Raw genomic sequence first — 25,429 nt, forward strand, 5'->3', positions numbered from 1 at the left:
TGGATGCACGACAAGGTCCGGTTAGCCCTGCCAACCATGACCTCGCATTGTCGGCCCATGTTCATCTTGGAGTCAATAATGACACCAAGATCCCTTTCCGCCTCCGTGCTCTCAAGTAGGGAGCTCCCCATCGTATAAGTGTGCTGCTGGTTCCTACTACCCAAGTGCAGCACCCTGCACTTGTCCGTATTGAAACACATCCTGTTCCTGTTTGCCCACCCCTGTAACCTATCCAGATCCTTCTGCAATCTCTCTCTCCCTGCTAGCGTGCTCACCTCCCCCCAAATTTTGGTGTCATCAGCGAATTTAAACAGGTTGCTTTCCACCCCAACATCAAGATCGCTGATGAAGAAATTGAACAGCGCAGGCCCCAGGACCGAGCCCTGGGGGACTCCACTACCCACCTCCCCCCAAGTCGAGTATGATCCATCCACCACCACCCTCTGAGTGCGACCCTTCAGCCAATCTGCAATCCATCTGACTGTGTAGGCATCTATGCCACAGTCGCCTAGTTTATTAATTAGGATGGGGTGAGAGACGGTGTCAAAGGCCTTGCTGAAGTCCAGAAAGACTACATCCACCGCGACACCTGCGTCCATGGCCTTTGTGACCTGATCATAAAAGGCAATCAGGTTGGTCTGACATGATCTCCCCCTAATAAATCCATGCTGATTGCCCCTGAGCATCATTTCTGATGCCGGCCCATCACAAATGTGCTCCTTGATGATCTTCTCAAAGAGCTTCCCCAGGATTGAGGTAAGACTGACGGGCCTATAATTGCCCGGGTCCTCCCTTTTCCCTTTTTTGAAGATGGGGACCACATTAGCTACCTTCCAATCATCTGGCACCTGGCCCAAGCACCACGATCACTCGTAGAGCCATGCCAGGGGCCCTGCAAACTAAAAGTCTTAAAAGCCTTGAGGAGAACTGCAGACAGGTGGGTCCAGAAGGAAGACTGAAATGATAATTAAAATAGAATACTGTTCTAATGGGCTACTGGAGTAATTTCACTGAATCAAAGAGGAACACACTTCCACTAAAGGATCCTAACACAGAATACTGATTGGAAAATCCAGCTGGAGCTAGTTCCAGAAGCTTGGAGTAAGAATGTATAGCACCACTAAAAAGTTAGAAACAGTGAGCAAGCCTTTGCTTGCTGAATATTTCATTAAACAGCCACCTTGGGGCGCTCTGATGAACAAGCGTTCCCTCAGATCCTGGTGAACACCCCTGATAAACTTATAGGTGGCCATCAGATTGTCCCTGAGACCGCTTTTCCAGCCTGAAGGGTCCCATAGCCTCTCATCGTAAGGTCTGTTTTCCTGACCTCTGATCATGCATGTGGCTCTTCTCTGGACTCTCTCAAGCTTCTCCACATCCTTTTTGAATTGAGGAGCCCAAAACTGGATGCAGTACTCCAGCTGCAGCCTCAGCAAGGCCGAGTACAATGGGAGAATGACGTCCTGGGATTTGCCTGAGAAGCATCTATGGATGCAAGCCAGCGTTTTGCTCGCTTTACTAGCTGCAGCATCACATTGAAGACTTATGTTCATCTTGTGGTCAGTCATGACCCCCAAGTCCCTTTCATGTGTAGTGCTAGCCAGCCCACCACTGCCAAGCCTATAAACATGCTGCAGGTTTTTCTTCCCAAGGTGGAGAGCCTTACATTTTTTGGTGTTAAACACCATCAGGTTCTCATCCACCCATTTGCTGAGCCTGTCAAGGTCAGTCTGGATCACCCTCCTGTCCTCAGGTGTGGATGCTTTACCCCAAAGTTTGGTATCATGGGCAAACTTGGCCAGTCCACTTCTGACTCCAATGTCCACATCATTAATGAAGATGTTGAACAATATAGGTCCAAGGACAGAGCCTTGAGGGACCCCACTTGTCACAGTGCACCATGACGATTGACTTCCATCAACTACCACCCTCTGGGTCAGACCACGGAGTCAATTTCCCAGCCAGCAGATTGTGGTGGACCCGAGGCTGCAGTTGGCCAGTTTTGCCAAGAGGTGATCATGGGATACCAGATTGAAGGCTTTTTTAAACTCAAGATATATGACATCAATCTCCTCTCCCTTGTCCAGTTGATAGGTCACCTGGTCATAAAAGGAAATAAGACTGGTCAAGCAAGACCTACCTGCAACAAACTCATGCTGGCTATCCCTCGGTATGTTGCCATCGGCCAGTCTATTAAGAATGGGGTCTTTGATAAAGTTTTCTAAGACTTTCCCCGGGATAGCTGTCAGGCTGATGGACCTGTAGTTTGCCGGATCCACTTTCCTCCCTTTCTTGAAGATAGGCATCACATTGGCCTTCTTCCAATCTTCAGGCACTTCACCAGAGCACTAGGAACTCTCAAAGATCTGTGCCAGGGGCTGAGTTACGATGCTAGCCAGCTCCTTGAGTACCCTGGGGTGTAGCTTGTCAGGGCTGATTGACTTGAAGGTGTCCAGCCTCTCAAGGTATTCCTTCACGAGATCATCATTGATGGAGGGCAAGGAATCTCCCTCACCCAGGCCTCCCTGTCCTGTAATGGGCAGGGGCATCCCATGGGACTGGTGAAAGACCGACACAAAGTACCCATTTAGTAAGTTGGCTTTCTCCTGGGCATTGGTTGTCAGTTGTCCCATCTGGTTTAGCAGGGGTCCAAAGTTGCCCTTGCTTTTCCTCTGGCTCCCCACATATCTAAAAAAGGACTTTTTATTATCCTTGATACTTGTAGCCATTTGGAGTTCCATCGCAGCCTTGGCTATCCTGGTTCACTCCCTGCAGGTCTGGATCAGTGCAGAATATTTCTTCTTGGAGGTGGATCCCGTCCTCCATCCTTTGTAGGTCTTTCTTTTTATATGCAGGAGGTCCGCTAGTTCCTTGCTGAGCCAAGGGGACTGCTGTGCCCTTTTGCTGCCTTTCCTCTGAGACGAAATTGACTTAGCTTGTGCATCTAGGATTGCTCCCTTGAGGAACAACCAGTCTTCCTGAACTCCCCTCCCCTTGGGGTTGTGGTCCCTTAGGGCCTCACTGACAAGCCTCCTGAGCTTGTCAAAGTCAGCTTTCCTGAAGTTGAGGACTTCCGTATTGCTGACTGACTTGCCAGCTTTACAGCGGATGGTGAAGGTGATCAGCTCATGGTCGCTGTCACCCAGCTTCCCTTCGATTGTTAGGTTGCTGATTAGGTCGTCCCTGGTTGCCAGTACCAGGTCAAGCAGCGTTTTACATCTTGTTGGCCCATAGACTTCTTGTATAGATAGAGCTCATCCACGCACATGAGGAAGCTTTGTGACCATTCGAATTTGGCCGAGTGCTCTTCCCACGAGATGTCTGAGTAGTTGAAGTCTCCCATGACAACCCTGGACTGGGAGCGTGCGGCCTCAGCCAATTCCCTGGCGAACTCCTGCTCAAGCTCTTGATTCTGGGTAGGAAGTCTGTAGTAGACTCCCACCATTGTGTCCCCTGTGCCATGTTCCTCATGGATTTTAACCCAGAAGGTCTCCAGTCATCCACCCTGGGCGCCAATGTTGGCTTTCAGGGATGCGTAGCTCTCCTTGACATAGAGAGCTACAACCCTGCCCCTTTTGTCCACTCGATCTCTCCTGTACAGGGTATAGCCATCTATACCTGTGGCCCAGTTATGGGTGGAGTCCCACCAGGTCTCCGTTATCCCTATGACATCATAATTATTTGTGTTAAGCAGGAGGACAAATTCCTCCTGTTTATTCCCCAAGCTCCTGGCATTCGTGCACAGGCATGGAAGTGTCCCCTTGGGGGCCCTTGCCTTGCCTACAGGTTGTTCCAGGGTTGGGGCAGAGGTGGGCTCCCTTAAGTGCCTTGGCTTGCTGGCTTTGCAAAGGTTGCTTAGTGGCCCAGCAGAGAAATGTAGGACTCTCCAACACTGAAAGAGCCCAGTCCCACATTCATGCCACTTGTTCTGAAATAGGCCTTTTATGAGGGGGGCTGGGATGGTGCAAGCTGCTAAGGTGCATGGCTCCAGCCCAGAGGTTGCAAGTTTGAGGCTATAGCAGAAGCACTCCCAATGCAGCCACATCAGATTCCCATAAATTGTGAATTTTCCTAAATACCTTGTCACAAGGACACAAAAAAGGAAAGGAAAGGCCTTTGGCAGTGAGACAGTCCTTGGACTGACCTGCTCTTGTCTTGAGGATAATGAGACTAATTTTGTCAGGATTAAAGCAGCTCCCAAGTGCACAGTCTGAGTCCCAGACTGGCAGCAGCCTTTTTGAGTGCTAGTGAAGGTTTGAGCATTGATGCAGTTCTGAAATCAACCAGCCCTTTAGCCAGGGTGGTTCTGTCTTCAGTTCCACTCATCAGTGGTAGTAGGACTCGCTTCATCAGTGGTGGCTTTTTAATCTTGGGAATCATTGGATCTAAAATAATAGTAGAACCTGCTTTTAACTTGGGGGCAGAACTGAATCTCTGTTTTTAAAGATCCGTATTGTAAGGCAAGCTTGGTGCTGGTTAGGGTTCCATGTATAGATGAGGCACACTGAACTTCCCTTATGCAGCATGTATATTAGCTCCAAGAAGATAGTCTGCCTCCTTTGGTTTTGAGAGGCAAAATAACAAACAGAATTATAATTGGAAGTCCAATAAGTTATTAAAGCCCTCTATTAAACTTCAAGAAAACAATATGAAACTTGCAAAAACTGTTAGGTTCTCTAGTATTAGAGCTAAGGTTTTCATACCTGCAACTGTTCTCTAGAAAGGAAGGAATTGAAGCATTTGGGACTGCACAACCTCTGTTTAGTCTTGGTACCATGAGAAGGCTGTCATACTTTCTAGATGCTGATGATTCTGAATAGCATGGGGCACATGACAGAATCTGAGATGTGGAAAAGCATATACAGAGGCAAATGAATTGATTTGTCAGAGACCAGATACTGTAAGTTAGTGGCAAAGACTGGAACACTATTCAGGAATCTGTGGCTCCCACTTCTTTCCTCATTCTTCTTTCACACTATGCTAAAAAATGCCTGTTTTCTGGTCAAGCATTTGCCAAGGCACTTTTTACTGTTTCTGTGAATGTCAGGGTTCTTTTTTTTCAACATTCAGAATATTGGAGACTCTGAATATATTAGTTAGTGCTTGTTTAGCAGTTACTCTTGTGTATCCTGAGCTCTAAGCAAAAAATTATGAGTCTCTCAAAACGTTGAGTTGATGAGCTGTAGCCTGGCATTTGGTTTTAATGACACCTAAATTTTGACAAAGCACAGTAGAAAATAAATCCTATTTAACTGAAACAGAGGGAGGATGACACAGTGAAATATGTTCTGCCTTGGAAGAAAGGGACCCTGAGTTCTGTTTGTAGTCACCTCAGTAGCTTTTCTATACTTTATTGGACAGTTTCTTTCCCACTGAAGGCAGGGACCAGGGCTGGGTCCCTCTCTTCTAGGACAGGGTCTGAGATGCCCTACTTCGTTTTGCTTTTCTCTTCCATGTCCTACATTATTTTTCCTTCTAGCTGTTCAGTTGTCTGGCTTCAAGAGTAGGGCTGCAGAGTACTTGAGCTATGCCAAGCCTATGACCTGGTTGTTAGACCACTTTAACCAAAACCAAAAACTTTTTTTTACCCTCACCCATATATATGTGTAATTAGGACTGACTACATAGTTTTATTTTAGCAGCTAAAACTCAACAGCAAGACCAAGACGTAAGCCACATGTTTAACTAGAGTCCAGAGTGAGGGAGGGGTTTGCTTGGAAACTCCCTCACATCCTGTTGCTGTAAGCTTGTTGAGAGGAAAGAAGTTGCAGGGAAAAGGGAACCCTTCAGATCAAGGAACAGCAAACAGGTGAGCTATGGAGGAGTTTGCTAGGGAAGGTCCGCTTTGGAAAGAGAGGCACAAAGTGAGCGGCAGCAGAGATTAGAAGACCCAGAGGCATGACTGGAGGATGTCACAGTACCAGAGCCACTGCCACTTTCAGCTCTTTCTCTGCCTCCAGCTGTGAGGCAGTAGCCTTCAGGGAGAAGGCAAGAGAGCTACAGGAGGAGTTAGCAAGGCTCCGAAGCATCCTCTGCCTTGAGGACTTCATTGATTCCATACTGGAAGAAACATCTAGGACTTTGGAGGAAGGGCTGCCAGAGGAGGTGCTAGAAAAGGAAAAGGGCATGGACTCCCAGGAAGGTGGAACCTTATAGAGTCATAGATTCATAGACATTAGGGGCTGGAAGGGACCTTGTGAGATTGAGTCCAGCCCCCCTGCCTTAGGCAGGAAGTCTGCCGGGGTCAAATGATCCCAGCAAGATAATCATCCAAATGTTTTTTGAAAGAGTCCAGAGTAGGTGCTTGCACCACTTCTGGGGGGAGTCTGTTCCAGGACACTTGGATTGTAAAGAAGTTTTTCCTTATGTGAATAGCTCTTTTCCCAGATCCTGGGGCACCACCCTTATATACGTATAGACTTCCACGAAGTCCCCCCTGAACCTCCTCTTCTCCAGGCTGAAGAGTCCCATGTCCCTTAGCCTCTCCTCATAAGGCTTGCTCTCTTGGCCTTTGATCATGCGAGTGGCTCTCTTGTGGACTCTCCTGAGCTTGGCCATGTCCTGTTTGAAATGGGGGGCCCAGAACTGGACGTAGCTGCGGCTTCACTAAGACTGAGTAAAGCGAGAGGGTGATGTCTCTGGTTTTGCTTGAAATGCATCAGTGGATGCATGGCAGGGTTTGGTTTGCTTTGCCAGTTACGGCATTGCGTTGGTGGCTCATATTCGTTTTGTGGTCAGTCAGGACCTCCAAGTCTTTTTCAGTCATAGTGCTAGCACTGCTGAGCCTATAAGTATAATGTTGGTTTTTCCTCCCAAGGTGGAGCACTTCTCTATGTTGAATGCCATCAGGTTTTGGTCCGCCCACCTTGTGAGCATGTCCAGGTCGGCGTGTATCCCCTGCCTATCCTCCAGTGTGACTGCCTTTCCCCGTAGTTTAGTGTTGTTTGCGGACTTTAGCAATCCACATCAATGCCTGAAGCTTGTATCTTCTGGCAGCAAGAAGAAGTTGTGATCCTCACGTGCAGCCGTTTGCCTGTGGAACAGATATGGAGCGCTAGCAACAGAGGAGGAGTGCATTCCATTGGTGGAAGAGGCCAGGACAGGAATCTCCAAGGTGGGGAAGATGGAGACCACTGCCACGAAGAGGAAGCGATGGGTGGTGGTGGTTGGAGACTCACTTCTGTGGGGGATGGAGGGATCCATCTGATGGCCTGACCTATTGTCCTGGGAGGTCTGCTGCGTGCCTGGAGCCCGGATCTGAGATGTCATGGAAGGATTACTGAGACTCAACTGACTCTCCGACTACTACCCCATCCATGTGGCCACCAATAATACTGCCAGGGGTGACTCTGAGCAGATCAAGGGTAACTACAGGGCTCTGGGTGCAAGGGTGAAAGGTTCAGGGGCACAGGTAGTGTTCTTCTCAATTCTTCGGGTCAAGGGGAAAGACCTTGGCAGGAGCAGATGCATCCTGCAGATCAATGCATGGCTGCACAGGTGATGCTGCCAGCAGGGATTTGGCTTCTTTGACCATCAAATGTTGTTCCAAGAATGATTGCTAAGAAGAGACAGGATCCACTTGATGAAGAAAGGGAAGAGTATCTTTGAAGACAGGTTTGCTAACCTGGTGAGGAGGGCTTTAAACTAGGTTCGCTGGGGGATGGAAAACAAAACCCTGAGGTAAGTGGGGGACCTGGAAGAAGCAGAAGCAGGAGGGGGAAACAGGGGAAGCCTCATTCTTCCTGAAAAAGTAGGACAATCGTCTAGTCACCTCTGGTGTTTGTAGATGAATGCATGGAGCCTGGGAGACAAGCAGGAGGAATTGGAAGTCCTCACACAGTCAAGGAACCATGATCTGATTGGAATAACAGAGACTTGGTGGGATATCTTGCTTGACTGGAGCACTGTCATGAATGGCTACAAACTGTTCAGGAAGGACAGGCAGGGGATAAGAGGAGGGATTGCGTTGTATGTAAAAAAGCTGTATGATTGTTCAGAGCTCCAGTATGAAATTGGAGATAGGTCTGTTGAAAATCTTTGGGTTAAGGTTAGAGGGGAGAGCAACAAGGATGATGGTGGGTGTGTGCTACGAACTGCCTGACTAGGAAGATGAGGTAGATGAGGCTTTCTTCAGACAACTAGTGAAAGTTTCCAGATCACAGGCCTTGGTTTTCATGGGGGACTTCAGTCACCCTGACATCTGCTGGGAGGGCAATACAGCATTGAACAGGCAATCCAGGAAGTTTTTTGGAGACTGTTAGAGACAACTTCCTGGTGCAGGTGTTGGGGAGACCAACTAGGGGCCATGTTCTTCTTGACCTACTGCTCACAAACAGGGAAGAATTAGTGGGGGATGTAGAAGTGGATGGCACGTTGGGCAGCATTGACCACGAGATTATTGAGTTCAGGATCCTGGCAAAAGGAAGAAAGGAGAACAGCAGAGTATGGACCGTGGACTTCAGAAAAGCAGACGTTGACTCCCTCAGGGAACTGATGGACAGGATCCCCTGGGAAGCCAGTCTGTGGGGGAAAGGAGTCAGGAGAGCTGGTTGTATTTTAAAGAAACCTTACTGAGGGTGCAAGAGCAACCATCCCTATGTGCAGGAAGAATAGCAAATGCAGCAAGTGATCTGCTTGGCTTATCGGAGAACTCTTTGGTGAGCTTAAGCACAAAAAGTGCACCCTCAGCAAGTTTGCAGATGATACCAAGCTGGGGGGAGAAGTAGATATGCTGGAGGGTACAGAGTTCCAGTATGAAGTACATATGCTGTGAGGATTCAGAGTGACCTAGACAAATTGGAGGATTGGGCCAAAAGAAATCTCATGAGGTTCAACAAGGAGAAGTGCAAAGTCCTGCGCGTATGTCAGAAGAATCCCATGCACTGCTACAGCCTGGGGGTTGACTGGCTAAGCAGCAGCTCTGCAGAAAAGGGCCTGGGGTAAGCCAGATATGAGTCAGCAGTGTGCCCTTGTTGTCAAAAAGGCTAACAACATACTGGGCTGCATTAGTAGGAGTGTTGCCAGCAGATCGAGGGAAGTAATTATTCCACTCCATTCTGCACTGGTGAGGCCACATCTGGAGTAGTGTCCAGTTTTGGGTCCCCCACTATAGGAAGGATGGGGACAAGTTGGAGAGAGTACAGCAGAGAGACACAAAAATGGTTTGGGGGCGGGGGCACATGACTTACAAGGGGAGACTAAGGGAACTGGGTTGATTGGACTGGAAGAGAAGACTGAGAGGGGATTTGATAGCAGCCTTCAGCTACCTGAATGGTGGTTCTAAAGAAGATAGAGTCAGTTTGTTTTCAGTGATGACAGAACAAGGAGCAGTGATCTCAAGTTGCAGCTAGGGATGTTTAGGTTGGATATTGGGGAAAAAACTCTCACTGGGAGGGTATTGAAGCACTGGAACAAGTTACCTAGAGAGGTGGTGGAATCTCCATTCTTGGAGGTTTTTAGGGCCCAGCTTGAAAAAGCCCTGGCTGGAATGATCTAGTTGGCGTGGTCCTCCTTTGAGCAGGGGCCTGGACTAGATGACCTCCTGAGGTCCCTTCCAACCCTAATTTTCTATGATTCTATGATTTTCTAGAAAGTGAAAGATGCAGTTGCTTCTTTGCAGTTGCTTCCCTGCTCCTTGGCAAATGTTCAAACCCCAAAGATTTTAGGCTGAAGTTTTGGGACTTACCTAATGTTGTAGGTATACCCAAGCAGTTTTTTTCCACATGGCTACCTACATAGTCATAGTGCAGCTTACTGAGTGTGTTCAATAGGGAAATGCATAACTATGCGTATAGAATCCAGATTGTGCAGAAGTGCCTCAAACTACAGCTATTTGACTATGTAAGTGCCTTAGGTACATAAGTAGGCAAGTCACCTTAGGTACATAAAGGTGAAATAGGATTTAGCCCTAAATTTGGCATGGCATGGAACAAAAATATTAAAGTATGGCATCTATTTCAGTCTCTGTTGATTATTTATAGATGTCAAAGCTGATTTATAAATCATTTATATATAATCATAAGCTTTCACTTATGGTCAATGTACCCTGCTCTGGACGCAGATGTACATAAAATTTGACATTTTTAGCAGAGGTAGATGTTTGGGTGCTGAGCCAGTCATTTTTGGGCAACCCTGGGGGCTGGTAATGGGCTCTTGACCTTTCTTCTTGCAGGCTTCTTTCTGGCTGTGCTGTCCCTGCTCAGCTCTGTTAGGAGAAGCAAAGATACAAAAGACTACATTGTTCAGTTGGTGCCACAATAGCTACTTGTTACGAGCAACAACAGTTATAGATCCGTCATTCAGGCTGGCTGAACAGTTGAAATTTTGGGCTTCAGGAATGTGCAGCAAGGCTACTAAATTCATGTGTTGGCAGCCCCAAGGACCAGGGAATTTGGAGTGTTCACAGATAGACATACATTTTATGCAAAACTGGGCGTGTTTACAGGAGACTTAATGCACAATAAACTAATTCTACTGCACATTAGCATGTTGTGGCAAAAGCCGTGCTAATACACAAATGCACAGTAAAATGAGTCTACTGCGCATTAAGTGTCATGAAAATGTTGTTTGCTGTGCATTTAATTAGTGTCTCATATTAGAGGTACTAAACTTAATACACAGTAACAGTGGTGCATTAATGCATGTGTAGATGTGCCCACTGGGTGCTTATCATTTAGTTAAGGCATATAAAATCACTCTGTTTGCTTGCTACACAAAACCCTGAACAACTGACCAAGTTCACACAATTTCCCAATACAAAATACTCCACCAACCAAATGTGTATTTGGAATAGATTTCTGCTACCTGTCAACATTGCCTCTGACATTGAAAAAGGAGGAAAGACCTATAAAGATCATAATCTCTCCCTTTTCTTCCCAAAATGTTTTCTACCAGAGCAATCCTTCCATCAGTTATCTATTTCTGTACATTTATGAGGGAAGAATGCCAGGCTTTCAGACCATCATTCCGTGAAAGAAGATAGGAAGGAATCCATTCTTCAGTGACATAGTTGGCCATCCTATAAGTTACATTCTTAACTGTTCCTTCTGGCTGATAGATCAATTGAGGTGAATTTTCTGGGGCATTCAGTATACCACTGAGACTTCGCCCTTCATCTTATCTTCTAGCAACCAAGACTGGTAATTTAGGTAGGAGTTTGCAGGAAAACAAAATCTAGGAGTAGCTATGCCATTTTTATTAATACCAAGATTAAAATTACCTTAAAATGGAGTTACATTTGAACATAATAAATGTTACAGGGATTGGAGTAATTGTTACTGGACAGCACAGAACATCCAGAATTAAAGTTAAATCCAAATATTTTAAGTTACAGGAGCGCATAGTTTGAGTTCCCAAACAACCTTCACTTTGCCCTGTAGTGATACCATGTAAAAGTCATATATTCATGGTTAAGATACTTTAGTTCTTATACTTCAAAAATAAATGAAATGCATTTGTAAGGTTAGTCATATTTTTCATGGTATTGCTGTAACTGCTTTTCCATATTTCAGTAATCTCCTTCTCTTACCCATTTTTGTACATTCCTCCCTCAAGTTTTTTGTGCACATGCAGCCCCCAAATTCCTTCTGTTTTTTGGACCATCCTACATTCCCTTGCTTTCATATCCCTTGCCAATTCCTCTGGCAGCCTTCCATCTCCTCCAACACCCCATTCTCAGAGACAGTTTTTCTCTCCTGTCTCTCTTCCCTTGCAAATGCACACAGTCTTTAGTCTTCTTAGACCGGCATGCTGTCTTTCCTGTTGAATAAATTTGTTCAGTGGGTAAAATGTTGATACAAGTATTTAGAATTAGTGATCACTTTGTGCATCATCCATCATCACTGGAAGTTTCTTTTTTAGCATAGGCTAAAAGAAAAATGTTCTGTTGCAGAGAATTTTATGAAGATCTACCTTCTTTCAAAATATCTACCATTACCTAGTATTCTCAATGGGACTGATGCCCTCAGAGCACCTTTAGTTTGTACAGCTCCTGTCAAAATGGTCACCAGTTTTAATTGTTCCCAAATACAATTCAAGCTTCAGGGAAGATACTGGACTTCTGTATTGTGAGAAGATAGAGAACAGTACTATTAGTGGTAGAAAAAATGAAGGCAGTGGCCCAGTCTGCCAAGTGTAGGCTCCAGCATCAATCCAGCAACAGGGGATTTGAAAAACAGCAATTCCTTATGAAATTCTCTGAAGTAGAACATTTCTCTTTAGTTTCTAAAGGAGGAGAATCTTTCAGTTATGTAGAATAATGGGAAAATATAACCAATAATCCTTTAAAAACAAAAACCAAAACAAAAAATTCCCTAACCCTCCTCTACAAAATATAGTTTGCACTCTAAGATTTCAGTGAGTTTGCTATACCAGAAATTCTGTTTTTTTGTTATTGGGATAATCTGGGCAAAAAAAATCTGACATCACGTGCTAAATTAGAATCAGAGTAATCCATTCAGCGGTTTTTTTTATCACAATTTCATTATCAGAACAAAGATTCTCTTATAAAGTATACAATGAAATCTTTAATAAGAAAAGATTTTTTGTAGAATTTTCATTTAGATCTCCCATTTTGTCTGAAAAGTACGGACAAGTTTAAGTATCCTTGTAGCATAGTATTATTTACACAGGGAAGAGGACTTGAGAGCATAAAATAATACTTCTAAGACTTGTTTCTAAATTATGTATCTTAAATTAATTGTTGTTAACCTTTCGTTCCACTTTTGCCACAATCTAAAAATCTGTCACCCCAATAGAGAGGGCATGAAGGTCTGCCAAGCCATGTTTTCTTTTTGAGGAAGGTAAAATACAATTATTTAGTACTCCTTTAGTTCCTCAAATGCTTCATTTGCCACACATTTTGATGCTACTGGTATGTGGTGCTTATAGACAGCCAGAACTTGGTGCTGTTTTATAAATTTGTGCAAAAAATAAGATAAAACATGGACTGTAGGCAGCTGTTTTTTAATGTGTATCTAAACATGACATTCAAATGTTAATTGGATGAATAAATCTTGTTCATTTTACAGACATGAAAATGTCATTGGAATAAAACTATTTATCACAGGATAATGGTCTTCTGACACCTGATAAATGCCAAGATGGAAACTACTTATTGAATATGTATCAAAATATTCTATTGCTGTTTGTCAAAAACAAATATCAAGGCCAAATTAACATGCTTATTTTCAGAGTGGTTGACACTCAACTCATGGTATAATTCTAGAAAATAGTATGTTAACACAACTTACAAAGAAGAAAATTCTGTAGACAGATGTCTTCAAGGATGTTAAAGGGCACAAAGCTTTTGTCTTCAGAATTTTTCCTCAGAGTTTTTTCCATTCTTTTACAATATTATGTGTGTTTTTGTGAAATAACTGATGATGGAAAAAATAGACTATGTATAGGCATTCATTTCTCTCTGAAGAAATTTCTTCTAATAAAAAAATAGTCTAGGAGCTGGACTGTACAGAAGATTCTCTAGCCCAGGGGCAGGTAATTATTTCAGTTGGAGGGCTGCTTAATGAGTTTTGGTGAGCTGTTGAGGGCTGTAAGGGTAGCCCTGCCCCTTGACATGTGGCATGCCCCCCTGGTCACCATCTTGGGACCAGAAGTCCCACCCCTGACCCCTGACTTTTGCCACTGGCCATCCATTGCCTTGCCTTGGAAGTACTCTTTTTGGGAGGTGGGGGTGCCATCTTGAAACTGGAAGAAAACCAAATCATATACTAAAACAATCAAACATCTACTATAACTTATTTTAATTTTATGTTTTTTTAAATTGTCCTGATTTATGTGTGTTTGTGTAGTATATTTAGAGGTGATTGCATAATAGCTCAAAATACTCTTGTATATTGTGTGTAGGGGGGGAATAAAAGGGGTGAATGTGGAGGGTGTGTGGGGGAGGCTGGGGGTGTGGAGGGGTGTGGGGTATGTGGTTGGGGTGGAGGTGTGGGGAAGGGTATTTGTGGGTATGGTCGAGGGTGGGAGTGTGTGTGGGAGCTGTGGGATGGTTTAGGTGTGTTTGGGGGCATGGTGGGGTGTGTGGGAGGGTGTCAGTGTGTGTGTGTGGGCATGGTGGGGGGGTGGGGGGGCTGTGGGTGTGTGTTGGGGGTATGGTGGGGTGGGGGTGTGTAAGACAGTGCAGGTGTGTGTTTGTGTGTACAGGGGCGTCCTCAGAGTACCCAGAGTATATGGGTTCCTGGAGCTGCCTGTGGCACCAATGAGTAGCCCCATAGCACGCAGCTCCTCATGCTCCCACCCCAGTCCCTGGCCACATTTGGTGGCAGCGTGTGGGGCCAGCACCACCTAGCCCCATAGTGTGCAGCTCTTGTGCTCCTGCAGCGTGCAGGACCAAGCCTGCCTGGCCCCACAGCACACAGCTCCCTGTGCTCCTGCCTTCTTTCCCCCAGAGGGTGTCCCTGGCCCTGGCCTGAATTCCCAAGCTCGCAGGCAGGGAGGCTGGGATCAGCCAACGGGGTGGCCAACAAATGCCTGTGCCAGACAGAGGCTTTTTGTCTCTAGCGCCCCGTGGCTCGGAGCTGGTGGGGGGAGGAAGAAGAGTCAAGCCAGGCTGGCGCGGGGAGGGATGGATTTGCTTAGGAACCAGAGCCCCTCCTCCTGCATGGAGGCACTGGCTTGCAGAGGGGCGGGGTTTACAGAGGACTTAAAGAGGGGCCCTGTGGGCCGGATGGAATTGCCTGGCCAGCCGTGTGGACCATATTTTGGCCACCCCTGCTTTAGCCCAATGGCTGGAGAGTTTCACAGGCAAACTCCCGCACCTTTGCCCTTCAGGGAGCCCATTAATTGACAGCCTGCTTCACCCCATGCTGCTCCAGTCTGACCCAGTGCTACTTCCTGCCTGCTTTCCCTGTTTCCCACCTCTCAGTGGAGTGATGGCAGCAGGGATTGAAAAGCCAGCATGCTTAGAAGCTGGCTTATTATCTGGCTCTTGGCTGTGCTGACTTCCCTTTGCCTCCCCCTGTGGAGGCTGTGATTTAAAAACCAGAGGGCCGGGAAGTCCAGCTTGGCAAAGTCTCTGTATGCCTGGCTCTCAGCCCTGCCAGCTTCCCCTTGCCACCCAAACTGCCCAGCTGACCTGGAGCACAGTGGGGTGAGGCAGACTGCTGTGCCAATGGGAAGGCTCAGGAGCCTTGCTGGCATGGAAAAATGCCCCTGCCTCAATCTGCACTGGAATTTCAGAGTGAGAAGCAGATGGGGAACAGTTGACGGCTGCTTCTCGCCTCCCCTCCTGGTCTATAGGTTGCGAGGAGTAGCTTCCTCACAGCCTTCTCCAGACTGGTGACCCTGATCTTAGGAGGGCATGGGAGTCTTTCCCTTGCCTCCACTCATCCTAGGCTCTGTGAGGAGTTAAGCTAGGGGAAAGCATGCAGACATTCAGTCTCCCAGAAAAAAACTCTCCTGAAAGTGATTTAACTCTGGTTGTTTCCATGTTTTTTTCTCTTGGAGTAGCCATTTTTGCTCTGAAAGAAAAAGCTAGAATGACTGCACACTTTGGGTTTCCACCAGGATAATAGCTATTCTCTCGGTGGAAACTGAATGTCTGTACATGGCCATAATTTGCACTTGGATACCGATTTTTTTTTTTTAAGAAGCTTTAGCTTTACAAAATTCATTTAGCATTGCAGCATTCCTACAGCTAGAAAGAAAGTTATTTCCCTTTTACAGAAAGAGAGGCTGAGCAGTAGAGTTTAAGACAATTTTACGTGTACATACATGTCAATATTTGAGCTATTCTATTTGGGGGTTACTGGCACAGAATTTTGATCAGTTATATTTTTTATGTTGTTCTGTCTTCACTTCCAAATGATCGTTATTTTTCAGGTTTACAAGCTGCATTTTATATATTTAACACAAAACCCAAATATGTGGATTTTTACAGATGGAAGACCTTTAACTCTGGATGAAATATGGGAAGGTGTTCATGAGTGCTACCAGGCTCGTTTACTGGAGGGTCCCTGGGACACCATTACACAACAGGTTAGATGCTACTACTCTTTTGCGGTATGGAATCCATTTACCATGAGAATAGGCTGCATTAGACATACCTATTAAAATAAAATTTGTGTATTGTGGAATTATTCACAGATTGGTAACTAATTAAATTATTTAGAAGCCTGAAGTGTAACTTTCAATTTTAAATACAATTGTAATAATCTTTAAAATTGGAAGGGAGAAAATTGCCTTGTCAATCAAATACTCTGTTATTGCTGACTAATGTGTTTAAAATCATCAGATAATGAACTCAGTTACTTAAAAGAAAAAGCAGCTGGGTACTTGTAACTGTTTTACTATCTTTTGCCAGAGATAATCAAACCACCTATATTTAAAATGGCTTTACAGTCCCTAGGATCATTCAAATAAAATTATGATTTGCTCACAATAATTTAACTATTACGTCTGGAAAATGATCTAGTTTGTGCATGGATAGGATGGGCCTTGTTGTTAAGGCTCTGAGGCCAACTCAGGCAACCTAGGTTCAGTTTCTGGTTATTTTGCAGGCCCCTTTTGCAACCTGGGATAGCGTTTTGTGATTTGTCCATGTCTAAGGAGGGTAATAATGTCCCTTTTCTGTTCTCTCCTCCTTCGTCTGGTCTCTCAACTTAATGTTAGCTCTTCAGGGCAGAGAGAGACTAACACCCCTTGCAGAATAAGGCCCTGATGTCAGCGGAGACTGTCACCATATGAATAACAGATAACAATATTGAATTGCAGGTAACAGGATCATAAACAGTAGACATTAATGAAAACATGAGCAGCATTCATGTTTGCAAACCGTTGTTGTTGTGTTTATTAAAATAGCTCCTTGAGAGCCCACCTGACACCCACTGTTTGTTATTTGTTGTGCACTTCTGGGCTCTTCCTAGGCATTCCCAGAATCCCTCTGTCACTATATAATCACAGGTGAAGCGTAAATTAATTTACCAATAAATTGTGGTAGCAAATAACCAGCCTTCTCCACAAGAGGGAATCATAGTTCAGATTGTAAATGTATGTCTATATAGTAACTACTTCTACATAGGAAGAGAGAAAGGTGCAGTTAGTCCTGTCTTCACTTTATGCCCAACTGAAGAAGTCAGGATCTGTTGTGATCCTTGCATTGCCGCTGCACAGGGACTGGGGACTTGCACCGCTTTTGACATTTTAGAGACCCCTCTGGGATAAGGATGGAGCAAGCCAGAGTCTCTGTGCTTTCCAAAAGAGCTGCCCTGTCTCGTGGGTAGAATGCCTGGGACAACCTGTAAAAATGTGTAACAGAAGACTTCTCAGTGTGCACTCCAGAGTAGTAGTCTACTTTGGGGTGCTGCACCTCTAGACTTTCTTTACAGTGAACTATGGTTTAAAGCCACAATCAAACGTTTGTAGAAAGCCCCATGTGGTTCTTTCTTTGCAGAGGACTATATGCATCTATAAAAATAGTTTTCAATACCAATGTTTATGAGAATAAAGCAAGTGTCAGTCACTGACAGATGGCATGGACAATGTGTAAAATTAGGGTATGGAAACTAAAAAAATGAGTCACACCCAGTTATATAAAGATGATTTTTACCTGTTCAGGAGCAGTGAAATAAAAACTGTTCTTAAGCTTCATAACTGGAAGTTGGATACAAGCTACACATGTACAGAGCCTTCTACACATGTACAGAGCCTTGTGATAACAAGCTTTGTGGCTGAGAAAGTGTGCTGTGCACTGAAGCTACAATTTCTGTGGCCTCCCTCCAGAAACCACGCAGGACATCTGGAAAATGTGAACTTAGGAAAAAAACACTTTCTAAGACAGTTGTAGCAGCAAAATATTAATTGAACATAGCACTGAGGTGACATCCCATTAAATGGGGAGGTTTGCAGAATGAGGTAACCAGTCCTCCATGAATAAAATAGATTGCATCTCTCAGACTGATGGCATAAGAGAATGCAGACATTGGTGTAATCTAGGGATTGCTGGTAAATAGGGGTATAGTGGCTAAGCCCATTTATATCAGAATTAATCAATGGAATTATCTTCTTTCAAAAAATGTATACTTCATCAATTTTCTGTGCAGTCTCTTCTCCCTAAGGTCCAAGTTCACCACTGGTTTAGGACTACAGAATTCCATTGCCTTTAGTGAAGTTTCACTTCTTTACAGCAGTAGCAAATATGCTCTAAAGTTCTTAACTGTAGTTTAGCTGGGAGAATAAGGTATTGATGCTGCTAATACCCCGCTCCCATGCATACTCCTTCCCATGAGTAACAGCCTGAGAAAGGAGGTGATTTTTAAAAATCCGTAGTGTGTTTGTTAGATTAAACCAGAAAGAAGCTGAGTGATGAAGGTTCGGTTACATATGGCTCTTCAGTCTATGTGAACACTGAGCAATAAAGAGGCAAAGGGAAAGTGAAAAGTGTGGGGGAGGAAGTACATTTTTGGAGCTGGCTCAGCCAGGAGGTAAGGACTTAGTTCAGTTAGTGGTGCCAGCACTATCATGAATTGTAAGTGCCAGCAACCACTGGTGTAACAAACACATTTCCCCTTGTAAACTGAGAGATGTTTGCCAGACCAAACATAAAACAGCAATAAAAAATAAGACTATTCCCAAAGGCGTTACAGAATGTAATAAATATACTCTAAGTAATTGCCTACCAGTCTCAGACCAAAACAGGCTAGGACTACAGTTGGATCAGTGATTTTGAGTTGGATCAGTGATTTGAGTTGAAATGCACCTTTTTCTGTTCCTCTTCTGGTTACTTGGGCTAATTTTGACCATGTGGAATAAGCTTAACTGGTCACAGAGATCTCTTAGTGAGTCTCAGACTTAGTCTCTCCATACAAATGGGCAGGGATTGGAGAAAGTTCCTAGATCCTGTGATAACCAAAATAGGGCAATATGCATATGCAGTAGGCATATTGCTCTATTTTTGTTATCAGAAACAGCATTGTGGATCAGCTTTTTGCTCAAATTTTGTTTATGGTTTTGAACCACTTGTAAGATTTTATATCTATCTATCTAAAATCCTTGGCTTGAATTCAGACAGTGCTATAGATTAGCTTTTTGCTCAAATTTTATTCATGATGGTGAGATGAACATAGCAGTTTCATAGTAGTAGTAGTAGTTGGTAGGGTCGGAAGGGACCTGAGCAGATCATCAAGTCCGAACCCCTGCCATGGGCAGGAAAGTATGCTGGGATCTAATGACCCCGGCTAGGTGTATCTAGCCTCCTTTTGAAGAACCCCAGGGTACAAGCGAGCACCACTTCCCTTGGAAGTTGGTTCCAGAACCTAGCTGTCCTGACTGTGAAGTAGTGCCTCCTGATATCTAGCCTGAATCTATTCTCAGTCAACTTATGGCCATTATTCCTTGTTTCTCCCAGGGACTCACCCATTGCCTGCTGGTCCCCCTTGGTCACTTTGTAAACGGCCACCAGATCCCCTCTCAGCCTTCTCTTGTGGAGGCTGAGCAGGTTCAGGTCCTGTAGCCTCACCTCGTACGGCCTGCCTTGCTGCCTCTGGACCCTCTTGATGCTGGCCACATCCCTCCTGAAGTGCAGCGCCCAGAACCAGACGCAGTACTCCAACTGCAGCCTGACCAATGTCGCATAGAGGGGGAGGATCACCTCCTTGAACCTGCTCGTGATACATCTATGGATGCATGACAAGGTGCGGTTAGCCTTCCTGACCGTGTCCCCACATCGTCGGCCCATATTCATCTTGGAGTCAATAATGAGTCCAAGATCCTTTTCTGCCTCTGTGCTGACGAGAAGGGAGTCCCCCAGCCTGTAGGTATGCTGCTGGTTCTTCCTCCCCAGGTGCAATACCTTGCACTTGTCACTATTGAAACCCATCCTGTTCTCATCCGTCCACCCCTGTAACTTGTCGAGATCTGATTGCAGCCTGTCCTTCTCCTCTAAGTGTGCCCACTTCTCCCCACGTCTTAGTGTCATCCGCGAATTTGAACAAGGTGCTTTTCACCCCCTTGTCCAAGTCGCTGATAAAGAGGTTGAACAGTGCGAGCCCAAGGACCGAGCCCTGGGGAACCCCACTGCCCACATCCCTCCAGGTCGAAAATGACCCGTCCACCACCACTCTCTGGGTGCGGCCCTCCAGCCAATTAGCAACTCGCCACCGTCGCCTAATTTTTTAATGAGAATGGGGTGAGAGACAGTGTCGAAGGCCTTCCTAAAGTCCAGAAAGACTATGTCCACTGTGACACCTGCATCCAAGGATTTTGTGATCTGGTCATAGAAGGCAAGCAGGTTTGTCTGACAGGACCTGCCTCTAATGAACCCATGTTGGTTGCCCCTAAGCTTAATCTCCCCTGCTGGTCCCTTGCAGATATGCACCTGGATAATTTTCTCAAAGAGCTATTTGTAGGAACACACACACACACACACACACACACACACACACACACACACACACACACACACACACTAAAAGCTTTATCTGGCATGAATGGGGTAAGGGGGGGTGCCAGTTATCTAAAAATCCCAGTTATCTGAGAGTTATGTGGAAGACAGTGCCATACTCGTAGCGCAAATACTTTATGTACGTGCGCATGCTGGATAAACTCGGCAAAAATTCTGGTTGCTAAAGTGAGGATTTGTATTGGGGGATATTGGAAATTCCAGTTAATAGAGTATTCTGGTTAGTAAAATGCCGGTTAACACAGCTTTTACTGTATAAAATCTTACAAATGGTTCAAACTCATGAACAGCATTTGAGCAAACAGCTGATCCATAGTGCTGTTTGAGTTCAAGCCAAGGCTGCTTTTGGCTATTGCTACCAGCTGGTAGGAGAAACGGGCTTCTGTGACCGGGAGCCCTATGTTCCCCATGTGAGGGGCTCCCAGCTGCAGGGGTGCTCCACACACCCCCAGGGCCAGAGGATCCCTGCTGCAGCAGTCTCCTTGCCCTGGGGGTGTGGGGAAACCCCTGCGGCTGGAGGTTTCCTGCAGGGGCTACCCCCCTGCCATGGGAATGCGGGAAACCCCTAGGACTGGAGGATCACTGCAGGGTGATCCATTCACTTTCTTAGGAATTATTTTCATACATTTTTAAAGACTAGTCTGTTTTTATTATGATAGGCAGAAGTCAACTAGTTACCTTTTCATAAATGAAATAGCTTGATAAATTGCATGGTTTAATAATGATAATTGATAAACAAGAATGATTTAATTGTACTTCCTCTGGTAATAGTCTTGAAATGTTCAAGGGAAGTTCCAATGGTTGACTTTCTTCTGAACTAAATCTCCCTTGAGTCTTCAGTCATCCCTTTTCTACATCCTCCGGTAACTTGCTTTAGCTGTTTTAAATAATACAAATCAATTATAACACACAGCTGTTTAACAAAACTAAATGTTGCTACAGGTCTCTGTGGGTATTTCCTGATGGCTCATAATGACATCAATTTAGCACACCTGGTAATATCCGTGTGAGTTGGAAGTAGCTTAATTTTGCAATGACAAGAAAATTAAGTAGTATTTATGGATTACTGTTGCTTTTTCAGAACTGTTGCCAGCTCTAGTTTGGCTTCTTTTACAAAGGAGTCACAAGTGGAGGTGCAGATATCTCATGACTATATTCTAAATTGTTTATTGTTGAGTGTTTTCACAGGTATTTTATGTCTGTTATTTCCCTTCCAGATCTTGTATTTCAAACAAATATCCCTATATTCTTTTTAGGGTAATGGTTACTAGAAATGTGCTTTTTACAGGAAGCTCTCTTTCCTAATCTCTGTTGCAACCTGTTTTGAGCTGCAAGCAAACCAAGCTCCACTTCATTTGCTTTCAGCTGAATTCTCTCTCTCACTTTAAATCGCAGCAGAATACCAGGCCTGTATCCTAGTGCATTAGCATCCTACATAACTTTAGAACATCATCTGTTGGAATCCCTGACCTTCCAGTCTTAATTCCATCACAGAGAAATATCTTTTTGCCCTTCGTTTTGTTTTTTTTCTTACACTATCACTTTTAAAAATGAATTAAGTCAGTTTTGTGCCTACTTTGAGGTACAATGGGGATAACTATTAATCCCATTTTTATTTGCCATGCAGTAGTAGTAGTAGTTTATTTACAGCTTTTGCCAAAATAGCACAATAAATTAAATAATAAAAAAATTTAAAAAAAGTAAAAAGCATTCATATAAATCATATTTTTACTAAAAATGTACAATAAGGTTTTCTGTTCTACTGGTTTACATAAAATTAAAGCAGAACATGATGTATAATGATATACAAGAAAAGGTAAAATGAAACAGCATACAATAAAACAAAATGAGAAAATTCTATTGATTTGGCCCTTATTCTTTGTGCAAGTAGCACAAACATGTCTCAGGTATATAGGACAGGCTCCAAAGTGTTAGAAAGAAGCCAGATTGGTTTTTCTTCATTAGCCCAATATTTAATATTTTCCATGTATAGAAAGAACTGTTTCCCTCTTATTTCTTCAAAGGACATGTAAAACCACAAATAATGATTTAAGTCATCAATCTGATTCTTCCCGCAAGAGTGTACTCTGAATATGGAGTAGGCCTATATGAATAGGGAAGTATTTGATTCAGATCCGGATTCGGCTGTTTTGGAGGCCAGCTATTCAATTTGGAGATTTGGATCACTGTTCCAAATCAATTCTTCTGAATTGGCTTTGGAAGGTTCAGCACGGATTTGGAGGTTCGGCCATATAGTATAATGAGGAATCAATGAAATACCTATAAATTTGTTATTTTCTGGCTGATTTGGATGAAACGTGCAGGGGTGGTGGCCACTGCTGAGGTCATGAAGCCTGCCAAGTTTCAAGGAAATAGGTACAGGGGTATCTTGGAAACTGCACCTCAAGCTGCTGACAAGCAAAACTTGTGACATGGGTGACACTGTGTGCATGTTAAGGCACAGGGGGATGAAAAGCCAGTCAGTGAAAATGGAAGTGGAGGCGTCGGGGGGTGAGGGATAGGCTGGGGTGGGGGGGGAGGGGGATGTAGCTGTGCAGGTAAAAGTGCAGAGGTACCTGGGGAGTCAGATGTCTGGCAGACTGTAGTGTGTCAGAATTCTACTATATTGAGTCCATGAGTTTCTGTACTTAGGAAGCTGATGAAATACAGCTCAGAGGCCCAGCTGTGAAAAGTGGTTTGTAAATTCAAACAAGCACCTAACCTCATCACCAGAACTGAAGCCAACTTCCTACAGCTCAAAACACAAAACCTGCCAACAATCTCCAGTATCCTCACAAACTGCACACCAGAATCTATCAAGGACAATAATACCTAACTACCTGTGGGAGCACATTCCTCACAAAAAACCCACTCTGTCTCCAGTCTCTCGGGCCTAATCCTGAGAGAGAACAATTTACAAACCACTTTTCACAGCTGGGCCTCTGAGCTGTATTTCATCAGCTTCCTAAGTACAGAAACTCATGGACTCAATCTAGTGGAATTCTGACACTACAACCTGCCAGACATCTGACTCCTCAGGTACCTTTGCACTTCTACCTGTGCTGCTACATCCCCCTTCCCCCCCACCCAAGTCTATTCCTCACCCCCTGATGCCTCCATTTTCACAGACTGGCTTTCTTGCCTGCATTGTATACCAGCCTCTGGCTTCTTTACCATTCCTTCTATCCAGGAACAGCACACAGACGCATCAACTGCAGGTGCTTAGTCAGCCTAACAAAGGGTTTTTCAACCCAAAAGCTGGCATCCCGGGCAGCTAAGCTGAGTTCACTTGGAGTCTCACAACTCCACTGCAACCAGCAAGCCTCAGGCCTGTCAAAGATGTGACAGGTCTGGGCTTTCCCCAGCCAGGACTGTGTGCATGTGTGTCATAGCTGGAGGTTATGGTGCTTCCTACCTGCCTTTCACCAGGAGATCCTCAGTCCTGGCATTGACAGGACTGCCATGCCGCCAGCAGTCCCACCAGGCCTCCCTGACCCTGGCAGGGTGCAGTTTTAATGGTCATGCCCAGGACCTGGGGCCTCCGCCTCCCCGCATAGCCCCAATCCCATACCTCCAAGTTCATCCTGGCATGGGAGCTCAGCAGGGATATGTTCTTCCCCTGCTTGTTGGTGATGCAGTGAGTGCCCCCTCCAGCTCTGAGAGCAGGGCAATAACACTAACTGGTGTAAAAACAATAGAACGGAAATTGGTGCAGACGGAGTAAGGAGGGTGGCACTCAGTCCATCTGCAGGTGGAGCATGGGGAACCCCAGCAGCAGGAGGTTCACCTTCAAGAACACCAGCTGCTCCACCAAACCAGGAACTAAGGAGGTGCGGTGGGGTGTCACAACATCCCCAGCAATGCTGAACACCCTCTCGCTTGGAACACTGGTTGGTGGATAGAACAGGTGTTGCCAGGCAGCTGTTGCCAGATACTGCCACACCTGGCTGTGGCTTGCCCAGTAGGCCAAGGGGTCGCAATCCAGCGGATCCATGTCCTCAGTGAGATAGGTAGCCACCGAAGCCTTGGCGCTACCTGCCTGAGGCTGGGGTCTGGTGCATTTGGACCCTGGCGTTGAAGCCATGCTCTTGGCCCACATTGGCAGCAGCTGGCATGGAGGAGACTGGCTGGTGCTGGGAGTGCTGGCATGGGAAAATGGATCCCCCACTTCCACATTCCCTCTACTCTGCCCTTCTGTCTCCCTGACTCTGTTGACCAGCACCTGTGTCCAGTGATTGAGGGTTTTTGTGCTGCCAGTGCACATGCTCCCCGTTAACCCTCTGGTCGCACATGTCTGCCAGCATGTCGACCGCAAGGGATCCATCCGTCTCCTGATGTTGTACGCACAGGGTGTACAGTGTAAATTAAAAATAAGTTGGAATCTTATCAGGGGATAAGGCACAACACCGCATTTATTGGAACATAAAACATAAAACATGCAACATATAAAGAATAAAGAACAGTAAGTTTATTTGCTTCACTCATTCCAATGCATACTCATTCATTCATTCATTCATTCAAAAGAGACAAGCGCACACACACAAAGAAGTTAGATAGTCCTGCAAAGGTTAAGGTGTTACCAAGTTTTTAAGTTGCTCAAGGTCAGTTTGGTGGCCAGCCAGGCTGACCAAGAGAGATGGAGTCAGGTCTTGTTGGACGTGCCCAAAACTCCTTCTTGCAGGTGGAAGAGACCCAAAGCCTTGTCTTTGTGTTCATTCTTCATAGATTTCATAGATTTCATAGACATTAGGGCTGGAAGGGACCTCGGAAGATCATCGAGTCCAGCCCCCTGCCCAAAGGGCAGGAAGTCAGCTGGGTTCATAGGATCCCAGCAAGATAAGCATCCAGTTTCATCTTGAAGGTGTTCAATGAAGGCGCTCGAACCACCTCCGGTGGTAGGTTGTTCCAGACCTTGGGGGCTCGGACAGTAAAGAAATTCTTCCTTATGTCCAGCCTGAAACGGTCTTGTAGTAGTTTATGACCATTCAACCTAGTCGTCATCCCTTGGGG

The 25,429-nt window shown here is 45.2% G+C and overlaps 1 protein-coding gene across 2 annotated transcripts in view; it reads left to right on the forward strand.

The window, feature by feature from the left end:
* Positions 1 to 25,429, forward strand: part of ATG10 (autophagy related 10) — a 159,918-nt gene that overhangs the window by 92,219 nt on the left and 42,270 nt on the right. For both annotated transcript variants that reach the window (XM_025191714.1, XM_014525630.2), the window contains exon 5: positions 15,902 to 15,999. In XM_025191714.1, coding sequence (XP_025047499.1) covers positions 15,902 to 15,999 — 98 coding nt within the window. The remainder of the gene's footprint in view (positions 1 to 15,901; positions 16,000 to 25,429) is intronic.

Source organism: Alligator sinensis, unplaced genomic scaffold, assembly GCF_000455745.1.
Source record: "Alligator sinensis unplaced genomic scaffold, ASM45574v1 scaffold1066_1, whole genome shotgun sequence".
Taxonomy (NCBI): domain Eukaryota; kingdom Metazoa; phylum Chordata; order Crocodylia; family Alligatoridae; genus Alligator; species Alligator sinensis.